The sequence below is a fragment of the Micropterus salmoides genome, unplaced genomic scaffold (genome assembly GCF_014851395.1).
Source record: "Micropterus salmoides isolate LMB-PRFRI ecotype aquatic unplaced genomic scaffold, ASM1485139v1 Ms_hic_scaffold_10, whole genome shotgun sequence".
Taxonomy (NCBI): domain Eukaryota; kingdom Metazoa; phylum Chordata; class Actinopteri; order Centrarchiformes; family Centrarchidae; genus Micropterus; species Micropterus salmoides.
In genome coordinates this window covers 7,624,202-7,637,995 of record NW_024040041.1, presented here as the reverse complement: position 1 = coordinate 7,637,995, position 13,794 = coordinate 7,624,202, and the positions used below count along the sequence as shown (strand labels likewise).

At 44.9% G+C, this 13,794-nt stretch overlaps 1 protein-coding gene across 2 annotated transcripts; it reads right to left on the bottom strand.

Annotated features, from left to right (window-relative positions):
• Positions 1–555: 555 nt before the first annotated feature.
• On the bottom strand, positions 556–11,207 carry nfil3-2 (nuclear factor, interleukin 3 regulated, member 2). Of its 2 annotated transcripts, none has more exons than XM_038693538.1 (2): positions 10,935–11,207; positions 556–4,966 (listed from the first exon to the last, which is right to left on the bottom strand). In XM_038693538.1, the coding sequence occupies exon 2, from the start codon at positions 4,592–4,594 to the stop codon at positions 2,678–2,680; it is 1,917 nt and encodes a 638-aa protein (XP_038549466.1). In that variant the 5' UTR covers positions 4,595–4,966; positions 10,935–11,207; the 3' UTR covers positions 556–2,677. The 2 variants fall into 2 exon arrangements, with proteins under 2 accessions (XP_038549466.1, XP_038549477.1); XM_038693549.1 differs by lacking the exon at positions 10,935–11,207 and adding an exon at positions 9,972–10,365.
• Positions 11,208–13,794: the final 2,587 nt, after the last annotated feature.

The following is a 13,794-nucleotide window of genomic DNA, read 5'->3' as shown; positions in this document are numbered from 1 at the left end:
TTAGCCTCAGATGCCATAAAGGGTACGTTGCCCACAGAGAATGGCAAGCTCTATAAAAGGCTTTCTCTGCAAAATGGAAACAGGGTGTGCCTCTCAAGCTTCACCTTTGTCTAAATCTTAAGTTTCTGAGAAAAGTCAGATAGACAACCTTCTATCAAACGGGGGTATGTTTTTATATAATAGTTTCAAGAACTGTTTTTAACTGTGCTCAAGGAATATATAAGAAAGATTTATTCTGCTTGGTTGCCGATGGTGATTCATTCTGTTATGCCAGTGAGTAATGTATTACCTAACTGGTGGTTCTGGCATAAGGTTTCTAGAACATCATCTCAGTTAGATAGGATGACGAGCCAGGCTGTCAGCTTGTATGTGCTGGCCACAGACTGTGATTGCTATGTTCACAGTCACTGCTGCTTAAAACCAAAATGGCTGCTCACTTCAGTGTTACTCTTGCTTCGTTCGTGGGCTATTAAAGTTGGTTGATAATTCAGTTATAAGCGTGCGTGTATGTTGTGCAAAACCACACAAACACTGGTGAAAGAATGGAGAAAAACATTTCCTTTCCATGATATGTTGATAGGGTCAACATTCTTTTTATTTTATTTTTCGGTCTTGAAATGCTCCCATCTTCCACAATGAACATTAATGTCTTTACATACATATTCATGTCAAAAGGAAGCTATGGTAATGACCAACCAGACCAACCACCACCCACCTCTAAACACCACACTATCGTTGCCTGTTTTTTGTCCTTCTTTTTCATATAACCATCAGCAAAACCACAAACATTACTGATTAATACACACTGAAAAAAGGCGAGAGGGGAGCAGAGGAATGAGGCAAATACAAGTCATCACAGTCAATAGGAAAAAAGACACAGTATAGAGGAAAATACCTTGACAAAAAAAGAGGATATAAAACCAATGAAATAAACATTACAGTGTTGTTCGAGGGTGGGGGGGGGGGGCTTTACATTTATACACAACTACCAAAAAGGCCAAACATGGACCATAGACTTTTGTTAAACAAGGATCCAGTGCAGGCAATTCATCACTGCCCAGTAACAGAGCTTCACGGGAAAGTGATGAATAAGCCCTGTAATGAATAATGGGTTCACATTGGAAACAAGGGGGCGTCCTTTTCTTCATTTATTCAGATTGTTGTCGGGGAATTTTAACGCTGGCACCAATTGGAGGGTTAGAGAAATTTGGTTTCGCATTAGCTTTTATTTCATAATAACTCAATTGTCTGGGATCTAATATGAGCCTCAAGGGCCATGCTTGGTCACACTACAAAACCTCATTTCATATCAGTAAATGTACAGTAACTATGGAGGGCTCTGTTCTTAGGTAACACAGAGGAGCATGTTCAGAACTCAGTGCACTGTAGTGTGTTTACATGAAAGTGACTTCACTCCTCCTGCATTTGCCCCAAGCATCCCATGCCGACATTACAGTTCAAGGCTGCGGCCTGTATCTAAAAAGGTCTGTACACAATGTCTGTCTATGTTCCTGTGGGCTTTTCTACAGTGATGCGAGTGGAGAAGAGGGAAATAAATACATTGGGCTAGTGAACAACAACAACAACAACAACAACAACAACAACAACAAGATATGGTTGATAAAGCTCAAATAAACTAAAGGCTTATAGCCTGCAGCTGGTGAATTCCACCGAATATTTAAAGGCTGGTTAAAGGTTAAGAAATCCAAACATTTTAATGAGGCCCTTGCCTCAGGAAAAAAAAACATGTTCTCCATTCAGTGCTGTTGGCGCTCCAAACTGGACGGCCATTTCTGTGTAAACAGGGCATTAAAAAATTATTAATGCTAAAGCTTCACAATCAAGAGAAAGGTGTTTTAATTTGAATGGGTCCTGTAGCAACAGTGGACAATGTGGCTGTACAGTAATTGCAACTCATAATAGGATGGTCACTTTCAAAACCCTCTTTTACCATTGCAGGTAGGTGGCATTTTTTGTTGAATTTGTATTCAAATTTCTTTGTAAAATATATATTTATAATAGATACATATATTCATATACACAGTAATATACAAACCAAGTGCTTAAAAAATAAAGGTGATGGCGATCTTTTGTGAAATAATGGAGATGGTTGGGGAGAGTATGGGTTGGTAGAGGTAGGGTCTGGGAAGAGGTATGGAACTTAATATTTGTAGTGTTGGTGGTGTTGGCGCTTCTTTGGTCGAGGGAAAATCCCCAGTGTATGTTTGCATTTGATTTTAATTAAGGCAGATAGCCATACATGTGTATGTTTGTCTACAGTCAGATATGTACCAAATTTATAGTACTGATAAAGCTCAAAACTTCTCATTTTCCTACATTCTTGTTTGTAAGTGATGTTGCTGATGTATGTTGTTGGATGACAAAGGTAGAAAAGTAGGCAGTTCCATTCCTCCTCTCATCACATAAACAAAAGTGCTTCTGTAAGTATGAAGAAGAAACAACAAATCTGTACAATATATGCAAATATGATACAGCCCTACAAGATGTCCAGCCTTTTAGGTGATATTCGGGGTAGGGGTGTAGAAAAGCCCAGCTTCCTGTCCCAAGGGCGTTAGGAGGGGATTTGATTATAGGGCAAAGGCATGATGGCAGGGTAGTTCTTAGAGACCAAATGTCTTTTGTTTAAGTCTTGACAAGTTCTATAAGTGTAGGTCTCCTAATCTCGCCTCTTGTTTCGTCGTCCACCTGTCTCCTTTTTCCCACTGTCTTTCCTGGCGCCCTCCCCTGAGGCCGCCTGTTTATAGGCTCCACCCTGGCCCTCTCTGTTAATGTTCTGCTGTGGCGTGAGGGACAAGTAGGGATGCTGGGGAAGGGGGGGTGGTGTAGCAGAGGGAGGGGTTGTTGGGGACTCCTGGCCAGAGCAGTTGCCACCACTGCTGCCGCTGCTCATGGCCCGATGTTTGAGTCTGAGTTTGTGAGGCAACGCTGTGCCCTTCACCTCCCCCTGGGGATCCCGGCCCTGGGCCTGCGAGCAGGCCTGGGAGGAGGGCAGAGGCGAGGCAGGCTGGTGGAAGCCGTTAAGATGTTGGATGTGGTAGCTGACCATATCTGAGCAGGACGAGGAGGGGGACTCATCATCATCCGTGGAGGCCTCTTTGTCAGAGCTGCGGGGATCTCCATCACTGGATGAGGTGTCCTTGCCAGAGGAGCTTGATTGGCCTGGGTAGTAAGCCTCTCTCCTGGGCCCGCCCTCGTAGGTAAGCACAGGTGGCTCCTCGTCTTGGACACTGAGGTACGAATGATGAGACTGCTGGAGATGGTGGTACAGGTGGGAGTGGGTGACCCCCTCCACTGGTTTGTGGAGGAGCTCTGCAGACGAATTGCTGGTGTCTTGCTGGTGCTGGTGCTGCTCCTGCTGCTGGTGCTGTTGGGGGAGTTGGCAAACTCTGTACACCTGTCTCTCTCCTGCCTCATTATGGCTGTCTGAGAGCTCATATGGAGGGGAGTCTAATGTCTTCCTCTCCAGCTGTTTTGTCACCTCAGCCAGTGTCTCTGTGGAGCTCTCTGTAATGGACTGGGACAGTCGGCTGACACGTGTCTGGCTGCTGCCGCTGCTCTGCTTCTGGGCTGCCTGCAGATCGATGTCATGAGTCCTCGTCAGGGCATCCACAGGATAGGAGGCACTGCTGGAGCCATACAGAATGACGCTCCTCTGGGCAGCAGGTGGTTGAGGGGCAGGCTGACTGACAGTGTTGATAGCAGTAACAGACTCCAGATGGGTTTGTTGTTTGTGGTGGTGGTGCTGCTGCTGCTGCTGCTGCTGCTGCTGCTGCTGCTGCTGCTGTTGGGTGTGATATGCCGCCTCCAGCTCCTGAGAATGCTGCTGGATCTGGTGGTGAGTGGGCACAGAGGCTAGACCACGGTGGATGTTGAACATGATCTGGGTGGTGGTGCCATTGGCAATGTCCATCTCCAGCCTGTCACCTTCCTGTTTGATCTCAAAGGGAACTGGCTCAGGGCTGTCCCTGGAGGAGCCGTCAGACATGTCAGAGAGGGAGCCACGTGGGGAGTATTTCACCAGCTGCCTGTGGCCCTCACTGCGTCCTGACTGCTCAGTTTCTGAGGAATCAGAGTTCATCATCACCTGAGAACCGCTAGAGTAACTGCTGGAGTAGTACTGAGTGGAAGAGGAGGAGGATGAGCCTCCATTTCCTGTGTTGTTGCCTCCACCTATCTGCTGGCTCTTTTCAATGTAGGAGGCGGTGCTTATAAGGCCGAAGCGCAGCTTCAGCTGGAGCAGCTCCGTCTTGAGCCTCACGTTCTCATCATTCAGTGCAATGACACGGTTCTCCAAAACCATATCATTGAGACGTCGCTTCTCCCGGGAGCGCTTGGCGGCCTCGTTGTTTTTGCGGCGTTTCTCCCAATAGGAGGCATCCTTCTTCTCATCAGAAATGAACTCACGCTTTCGCCTGCAGCTCATATTGGGTTTGGGCTTGATGAGGCGCCCCATGCGAGTTGGACTCCCCGGGACCGAAGAAGACTCTTCATAACCGCTGAAGGGCTCAAGGCAGTTTAGGTTATTCCCTGAGTTTTTGTTTAATGTTTTTAGAGCAGAAGTAAGATTTTCCATTCTTGTCTAATGGCAGCCAGTTTGAAATGATTCTTGGTCAACTTGGGTCAGAGGTCACGGAGAGGAGGGGGTTGTGATGAAAACGACCTTTGAAGGTTTCGCTCAGAGTTCTTGGTCTGTTTATTGCAGGTTCAGTGTAGTTATGACAAGAGGGGACTCAAGTGTCCAAAAAGATAAAGGACAGCTGTATCTCAGCATTAGCAACCCTCATTTATCCACTTGAAGGTTTTTGGTTCAGTGTCCTAGATCTCCACACGAACAGCAGGATGTAGGTTGGCCCGTCTACCTCAGCGTGCCCGTCTCTTGGGGAGCCTCGCTCTCGCTCCCTCTGTCTGTCTCGCTTCTCTCTGCAGTTGACTGCAAGATGAAAGGCTGCAGAGATAAAAACAGAAAAAAAGATATGTTAATCCATGTGGACTGCTGGTGCTCCATTATGCATTCTCATATCAGACTTAAAAGTCTTTCTTTTTAAGAGTTTTTTTTGTTATTTTGTTGTTATTCTTTTAAGCATGCATACTGATCTCCACATCTGAACATCTTTGCTTTGCTGTTTTGGCATGTCTAGCTTAAAGTGACTGGCGCCCTGTGCGACCAATGAATGGCCGCTAGACCTCAGTCTGACCTTTTCGCTATTGATCTACTCTGTCTGTAGCCTATGACCCCTGACCCTTAGCCTGGTGTGTTCATGTTGACTTTTGTGATGTAATGATAGCATTGAGTTCATAGCCAGGCTGATGAGCCTGTTTCATCCTGTCACCAAGTAGCAATAAAGACGTCCATATAATTAAAACAAGTATCTGACCTCACACATTTTGAGGCAGCTGAAGGCGTGTGCGGCAACTGAGACAAGTGCACACATGGAATAAATAGTGAAACACCACAGAAATTGCATTAGTGTAATGTGCAGAGCGCACAAAACTGGATTGTTTAAGGATTAGCTCTGAGTATTTGGGCCAGACAGAGCAAAGAATGAGTCAGATACAGGGCTGGTGAGGTTCCCTGGATCTGTTTTAGAACATTTCACAAATGAGGGACAGCCCACCACTTTTCTGCTGAGAAGATGCGGCTGAAACACCGGTACCCCCCGCGTTCATCCGCAGAAGAATGTGGCAGCATTCTTTGCCAAAACAACTCAATGCCAAATCAATGATGCGGAGCGAGCAAATAAGGCAGACAAAGGCAGCAGCCACTACAGGTCAAGGATAAAAGAGGCTGAGACTGGGGCGAGAGATTGGGACGTGTAGGGGCAGCTGTGAGGTGAGGCATTGATAAATATAGGTCAAGGGCCCCTGGGAAGAAAAGAGGCAGGACACGGGCAGGAATAACATGGCCTATTAACATTTGGTTAAAACACAGGGGTGGTTGGAAAGTCTCATAACCATGGAGATGGGTGATTCGGAGCTGAAACACAGCAGGCAGCCCTGCTGTAATGAGCTGAACAGGTGTGCCTGCACACAAAACCAGCTTGGTGTTGAAGTTAGTATAACATCAATGAATTCAAGAGAAAAGTCCACTTAGATTGCTTTGATTGAATTTATCAGATTGGCAAAGTGACTGTAGTTTATAGACTATAGTCTATACTTTTAGCTAAAGTCTCTCCTCGGTTGTGCATTGGTGTTGTATAGTCAAATGTATCCATAAAAATATAGTCACAGTAGGGCCCATCCATATTTAACGGCTGCAGTAAATGTGTCTTACTCAACATCTGCACTCCAAGGTTAAACTGCATTAGCACTATGACACTGTCTGAATCTGTAATGTTGTAATCTTGTGGTTGCACTGGTTATATTCTGCTCTTACCCAAGATCTGACACCATTATGTAACTACAGGCCTATCCTCACAATGAATATAGATCTGAGCCGAGATTCTGTGAAAAATTTTACCTCTAAAATGCAGACAATGGAAGACAGTCACCACAGAACCAAATATAATTGAAGAATATACATTACATTCACTCCATAGGCTATTTATGTTTGAAATTAAAGGCGCTCCAATATGTTTTCCCTCTGCTTGGCTGAATAGTTTAAGGTTATGCTCTTGAGCCTCTGACTTGTGGCTGTTGGGCAGGAGAGAGAACGAATGAGAGGGTAGGCTGTTTCTCAGCATGTCCCACTGACCCAGAAACTGGGGACCGACCGCACTCCCTTGTGTAAACACAACTCTAACTACCTCCACTGTAGGCTTGCTGGAATATAGGTCAGCCAGAGCTGCGGAGGGGTGAAGCGGCAGTAAAGGGAGAGATCTGAAAGAAGACAAAAAGAGATGGGAGGACAAAAAAGAACAAGGAGGCGCAGCCAATTTAGAGCATTGTCTAAATATAGATGGAGGTGAGAGCAAGTGGAAAGGAGACAAAGAAATGGAGGGAATCAGTGAGGCAGAGTTAAAACAAAGAGAGGCATGGAGATGAGGATATGGGCAACCAGAGGCAACTGCGACAATGTTGGTATTGCATAAATAGAAGGAATGTGTCACCCATAGCAACAAAAAGGGGGGAAACAGAAGGCCCAGCCAATCATATCCGATGTTTTCTCCCTTCCTCTGAACCTGTGGCTTGTCCTGGCCAAAAGCAGGTGGCGAGAAAACAACGTTCTGTAACAAAAGGAGGGTGACTGACGTCAGGGAGTGCGTATTTTGCACATGTCTCCCTCAGTCAGGATGAGCTAAACACATGAATGAACTCTTGTGTTTAATTAACTCACAGTGGTGGCTCTCGCTTTTCTCTCTGTGTATGTCTGTCTCTGCCTCTGTAACACCACTCAATATCCGACCACGTGAATGAGCGTGAATCACGCCGACACACAAGGTGTTGTGACAGCTCAGCCTGTAATCCATTTCATTCACCCCCCCCCCCTATTTCTCTTCCGAATTACAACAAACAGGTTTACGCACAGGTGCTTAAAGCCACAACAACAGGAAAGTGGCGAATAAATCACTGCTGCTAGAAGCAACTTCAAATGCAGCCATTTTACTTGCACGCAAAATGTCCAGCTCAAATATACAAATCCACCCTACTGAAGAAAAAACCTGACAGTGAACTGCAGTCCCTCTCCTCTGCACATATTCCCTTGACCTAGATTACTCTTTCCAATTTATCATATATTCTTCATGTGTCATCACTAGGTCTCTGTGGCACTTGTGGAATGACAGCACAGTAAAAGAACCCAAGTTGCGCTCGCGCACACAACCACAGTCCCTGTACCACAAGAGTCTAAATGTGGCAGTAAGCTTTGGAAACAGTGAACCGAGTTCAAACCCCCTGCACGTGTTTCTGTGGAGCGTTTCAGGAAATGGGATAAGGTCTAAAATAAAAGGGGAATGACGAAACTGTTGCCCTCCCCTCTTCCATGGGAAGAATGCAGTATATGGCACGTGGTGGTGCAGGGCTGGGGGTCATGGGTGGGGCCTGCTCGAATTCCAAGTCTGGGGGCTGACTTTATCCTCCCAAGAAAAAGAAGCGGGGGGGGGGGGCGCGCTGAGAAATCGGGCAGCATGTCAGCAAGGCGGAGTCCTCTCAAGCTAGAGCCTTGTTCCACGAACACACGGCCATGTAACCCCTCTCTCGGAAAAGGGAAAAAAACGCAGTGACTCAGTCCATGTGTTGCACCAGTCACATGTGCTCCCGTGGCCTACTAAATGCTGTAATTCGCCTCTGTGCTGGCTCCAAACCACAGCACAATAACAAAGCACTGCCCTCATATTTTATCGTCTTACATGTGCCAGGAAACGTCAAGAGGCCACAAAGTGGGACAGGATGGAAACCGCTCCGTGCTTCTGACCACGAACTCCCCTCCCAGATCTTTATTTAGTAAAGCTGGACACAGACAGGGTTTAATCAAACCTAAATAACCACAGAGCCGTTGTCTCAGCAGTTCAGATCAGTGATGCAATAGGCTTAAAATAGGCTAGGCTACTTGAAAAATAGTATGGGTGTGTTTTGTAGGCTCAAAATTGTATACTTTTTAATAAGTAAAAAAATATTTATTTAGGTCGCGCGGTGTTTTTATCGGTGTGCCAGTCTTATTTCTGCATGCCTGCCTCGTTTCTTTGTTATGGCGGGGCAAGGATTTATTTTGGTGGGGTTTTGATCTGCCTTTCTAGTCAGCGGCGGCTGTGCGCCTCATCCCCCCTCCCACAGGTCTAATGTGACCTACATTCATACAGGGCACAGAGGCCCACTGTGTGCGCCAACCTATTGCAGCGGCCGCTCCATAGCAAAGCGCAGCGCTGCATAGCCACAAACTATGGGTTTCCGCCGATTGCATAATCTGCCCTGTACTTTAATCAATTTTAATTATTTCATTCATTTTTATTATACAGCCAGCATAACCTCTCCGATGTTCCACACACGGTGTAGCCTAGTGCGTAAACATGCTTTCAGTCATGCGTCACTCCACTGAGGGGAGACAGGCTGTCCTGGACACGTCCACAACCAAATCTGATTTTGTAGATCTTTTTTTTAAATCGAGAAAATCGCTTGCTGTGTGAATCATATTAATATAAACTATGCATGTGATGCCTCAATGGACGATATTGCTGGCGAGGAAAGCTGTGAGAGACGAGGGGTGGGGGGCATGCCCACGTGCTGTGTAACAATCACAAAGCAGGGGTGGAAAATGAAGCCAGGAAGAGTTTCTTCACGTTCAAAAACTAAATGTTACATAACTATGTCGATTAGAATATTTAGGCTATGTAGCGCCGATTCATAACAGGAGTTATCTCATTGCACTTTTCATAGGCTAGAGCAGATCCAGGCTACTCTTTGTAATGTTATTTACAGACCCAACAATTCCCACCATGAGCAAGCACTTGGAGACAAAGGCAAGGAAAAACTCGCAGGTAGAAAACTTGAATAGAACCTTGACTTACACACAATTCATAAAGTTGCCGTGTCTTTGTCATCCTATGTGCCTACAAGTTCTGCCAACATTTCACGCCACTACTGAACCCGTGCTGGACTGCAGCCAAAAGGAGTTGTTAATAGCTGAAGTCCATTTTAAGGCCATAATGTAACCTAATGTTTAATTCATTTGGATGGATTGTACACAGTGCAGACAAACAAAAAAAACCCACAGCATTATCATTCACGTAGCAACACATAGTGAGAAATATGTCTTCCCGCACGCCTCCTTTGTTGCGCTGTCTGACAAATCGTCTTCATGCATATTCAATCCTCAGTCATCCGAGGCGACTGCATGGATCCATCTGTGCTATGGCATTTTCTCGCCCTCTCAGAAATAGACAGTCTAAACATTTTCATCTGCTGTGTTATAAAAATGTACATTTCTAAACATAAGCTGTCCCCCTGAGCCGCTCGGGAATAGGTACAGGGACACATCTGACCCACATTTGATCTAGATGTTCGGATCCACACCTCACCTGGCAGCTGCTGCTCTCACCAGAGCCCGTGAACTTCACCATTCTTCATCCTTTCGATCCGAGCCGAGGTTGTAAACAAAGCATAATATGTAAACCTGTCCACATGCGCGGAGGATCGCACCCGTCCCTGTGCTCTGGATTGTGTTGCGCTGCTTCAGACTGCAAGCCTACTAAAGGGTTAACCTGCAGCACAACCGCGTTAACCTTTACAAAGAGCAGCTACACGTGAGAGAGAGAAGTGTGTCCTCTGGAGCCTGCATGGGATTTTTCCAGTTGTCTGAATAGCCTACTAACCCAAAAGAAGCCGAGTATAAATAGCCTATATCTCTGCTTAGAGTCTTCACAACATAACCCTAACACTTAACGATACTGCCATGGGATATTCCCTCTTTATTCTCTTTATAATAATAAATAATAATAATAATAACAGGCCTAATAATAATAATACAGGCTTATAATAATTACTGATAAATCACAATGATCTGAAAGCACATGTATTAGGCTTCAAAACAGAAACTGGGATAAACAGACTAAACTGCCTCTAAAAGCCCCACAACAAACCGTGAATATATGATTGGGGTATATGCTCCATAACACAGCAGGATGTGTTGACCCTGCCTCATTCCAATTGTGGCACTGCTCCAAAATATCCACAGTCGCTTCCGTGCCACTCACCGCACTTTTTTCCTGAAGGAATCCCATAACCTCTGGCTATCCCCCCCAACTCCCACCAACAGACCCTCACGTAATCTTCAGAAGGGGGGAAAAGTCTCAACTTGACACTGAGAAAATGCACCCAAGCACCTAAACAAACGCTAGAGTAACTATATATCATGGAGTAGGCTATAGGCTGCATTTGATATAGCATGTATGTATAAAAAATTAAATATGCAAAAACATAATATTCAGATGAAACTGTCTTTCATATCACACCGGATACTCATTTAAAAGACCCAAACTTACCCTTTTTGTCTAAAAGAATCCACTGAGGACACAGACAATCCTGTTTCTGTCCAAGAATCCGCTTTGCGCATCGGCTACACACACCGCCCGTCACTTTCAAAACACCAGCTCTCTGATTAGTGCAGGTACATGCGAGAGTGAGCGCACAGTGTCGCTTGTCTCCAGTGCGCCCCGAACGTCATGTTTGCTCCACTTCCTCTCTCTCTCCCTCTCTCTCTGTTTTCTTTCTCTCTCTCTCTCTCTCTCTCGTTCTGCTTCTCCCTCAGTCTCTAAATGTATGTTAGTAGGTCAGTTGTTGCATAACAGGACGCTTTGGGTGCCTAGTCACGTTTTTTGTTTCTCTCTCGGCTCTGCCCCCTCCCTCTATCCTCGCCTTCAAATCCTGTTGCTGGAGAGGCGATGCAGGGGGAGGAGGAAGGCCTGGAGGGGGAGGTACTAGGCTCAAAGCCAGATGAAGGCCTATGATACCCATAATAAGGTTACTAGACATTACAAAAGGCAGCACGCAGAGACACGCATAGAAACAAGCCTTGAGCAAAGATTTAAAAAAGAACCTGTACCACTGCAGTGGTGGTAGTTTTGGGAAAAGCAGATTCTCATCCTCCGTGGAGGCTACTTACCAGACTTTGTCTAACAGGCATATGGTTTTCTGAGAAACTGTGTGCTGTCATCTTTTTCCCCCTCTGGTAGCAGACCAGCTTTAAGTTAAAGGAATAGTTCAACATTTGGGCAAATATTTGCTTCCTTGCCAAGAGATAGATGCATCATGCTCTTGGTTGTACAATTATGAAACTACAGCCAGCTTAGCATAGCATAAAGACTGGAAATAGGGCGAACAGTTACTTTGTAATACCACAAGTTGCTTGTCATAGCCCATATTGTTTTTTGTATAAAAGCAAACTAAATTGGCTATAATATAGGCTATTTATTAGCGAGCTTCAGTGGTGCTGGTAGGTGGATTTGTTTCCTTCAATCAGAGCTAGGCTATCCTCGTTTCTAGTCTTTATGCTTTGCTAAGCTGATCAACTGCTAGCTGTAGGCTATAGCTGTATGTTTACCAGACAAATATAAGTGTGGTGTTTATTTTCTCATTTAGGCTAACTCTTCCCAACAAAGCAAAGAGGCCTAAGCGCATTTCCCAAAAGGTTGAATTGTTGCTTAATGTGCCTTTAATAGGCTACTCCCTTATTGTCTTATAGTAGCCTACTTTTTCTCAAGTAATGTAGGCTACTTGGGAAGTAGAGTTTTAATGTAGGCTTAGGCCCTATTTGCACTTTCCTTGAGTAGCCCATTTCTATTTTATGCCACTTTTTAGCTTTTAAAATAGGCTATGAGATTATATAGCCTAATATGATTTGTAGTTATCTGAACCGACCTGACCAAATCTAAGATAGGCCCACACACTAAATAAAAGTAGCTCAACCAACCACGACCTGGCGTAGGCCCGGTTGCCTTGTACCGTTCACGATTGTCCCCCGCTGAGCACATTTACTTCATCACTCTGTCAGCGTTTCCCATCCATCGGTTTGTAGCCTATCAACGCCACATATTGTTATGTGATTTTTTTTTTTTTTTTACTAGTCTTATTTAAAAGTTAAGTAAGTTGATTGCAGAGTGCTGCGCATCTATTCACGCAATATCAACAGTCACTCTGTGGGAAACACTGCACTCTTGAAAAAAAGCACTCTCTCTGGCATGGCACAGTGGAGTTTGTGTCAAGGTTCTGTGCTCAAGCACAGTTAGCATCACACTAGTGCCCGGGCCCACCTCTTCAAGTCGGGCGGGAACCGCACGGACCGATGACACTGGTCAAACGAACCGGACTTTGGCGATTAAACGGGCTCTGGCACGGTACGGTTCGCCTAGTGTGAGTAGGCTACACCAGGGAATCAGTAATCAAATAACCATGTTCAAAGGACCATTTTCTCTGCGTAATGAATTTGTTTAGGTATGATACTTTCAATAGGCCACATGTTGCTGAAAATACTTACTTTATGTCAATTTGTTGAGTGCTTGTTGAAACAAATACTACTACTACTAGAATTTTAAAGAAGTTCTTCCTTGAAGCATATTGCAGACTGAAATTATGTAATAAGAGGGAATATTTTTCACTGAACAATGCAGGCTGTTTTAGAAGCTGATTATGTTTTGTATTAAAAGTAATTAAGAGACCATTTCGACCCATTATTACATCACTCAGTACTCATGGGTCAGACCACACCCATGTTCGAACTTGTGCTCCATTTTCCTCACCTGTAGGCCTAAAGTTTCATGACGGTATCATGTTGACAAAATCTGTCTACAGACAGACAGACAGGCAGGCAGGCATATACCTGACACCTGACAAAGTACTCAAAACCGCTTCTGTGCTTACTGTAGGTAACTCCAGGGACACATTTTGCCACAATGACACAGACCCACAAGGCATGGCTGGTAAATATGCAGGTAAATGAGATGAAGTAAACACAGAAATGTAGTGATGTAGAAATATAAAGTAGCATGGAACAGATGTACTGAAGGAAAGTACATCAAAACTGTTCTTAAAGTATAGGAGTAAGTATACTGAATTTACAAAATGATGTGGATTCATGTCCTATCTGGTTCACATACAACAGAAAATAAGTATCTGTGGCAACTACACCCAAAACAACAGAGTTGTGCAGCATCAGATCAAGATTACACTGGAGTGGGCCCACACCCTGTAACTATTCATCTACATACCTTTGTGTGAAATGGAGTTTTATTTTTATGACCCCCTGCTTTGAAGCTTGCCTGTCATTTTATTGTTGCAATAGGCTGAATCTACTTCTGCCACACGGTGTTGAATAAGCTAGTTCAACTGGCTCCTCTGGCCAGGATG

Coding starts and splice junctions, on each gene's coding strand:
- nfil3-2 (XM_038693538.1), bottom strand. CDS start 4,594: ATGGAAAATCTTACTTCTGCTCTAAAAACATTAAACAAAAACTCAGGG.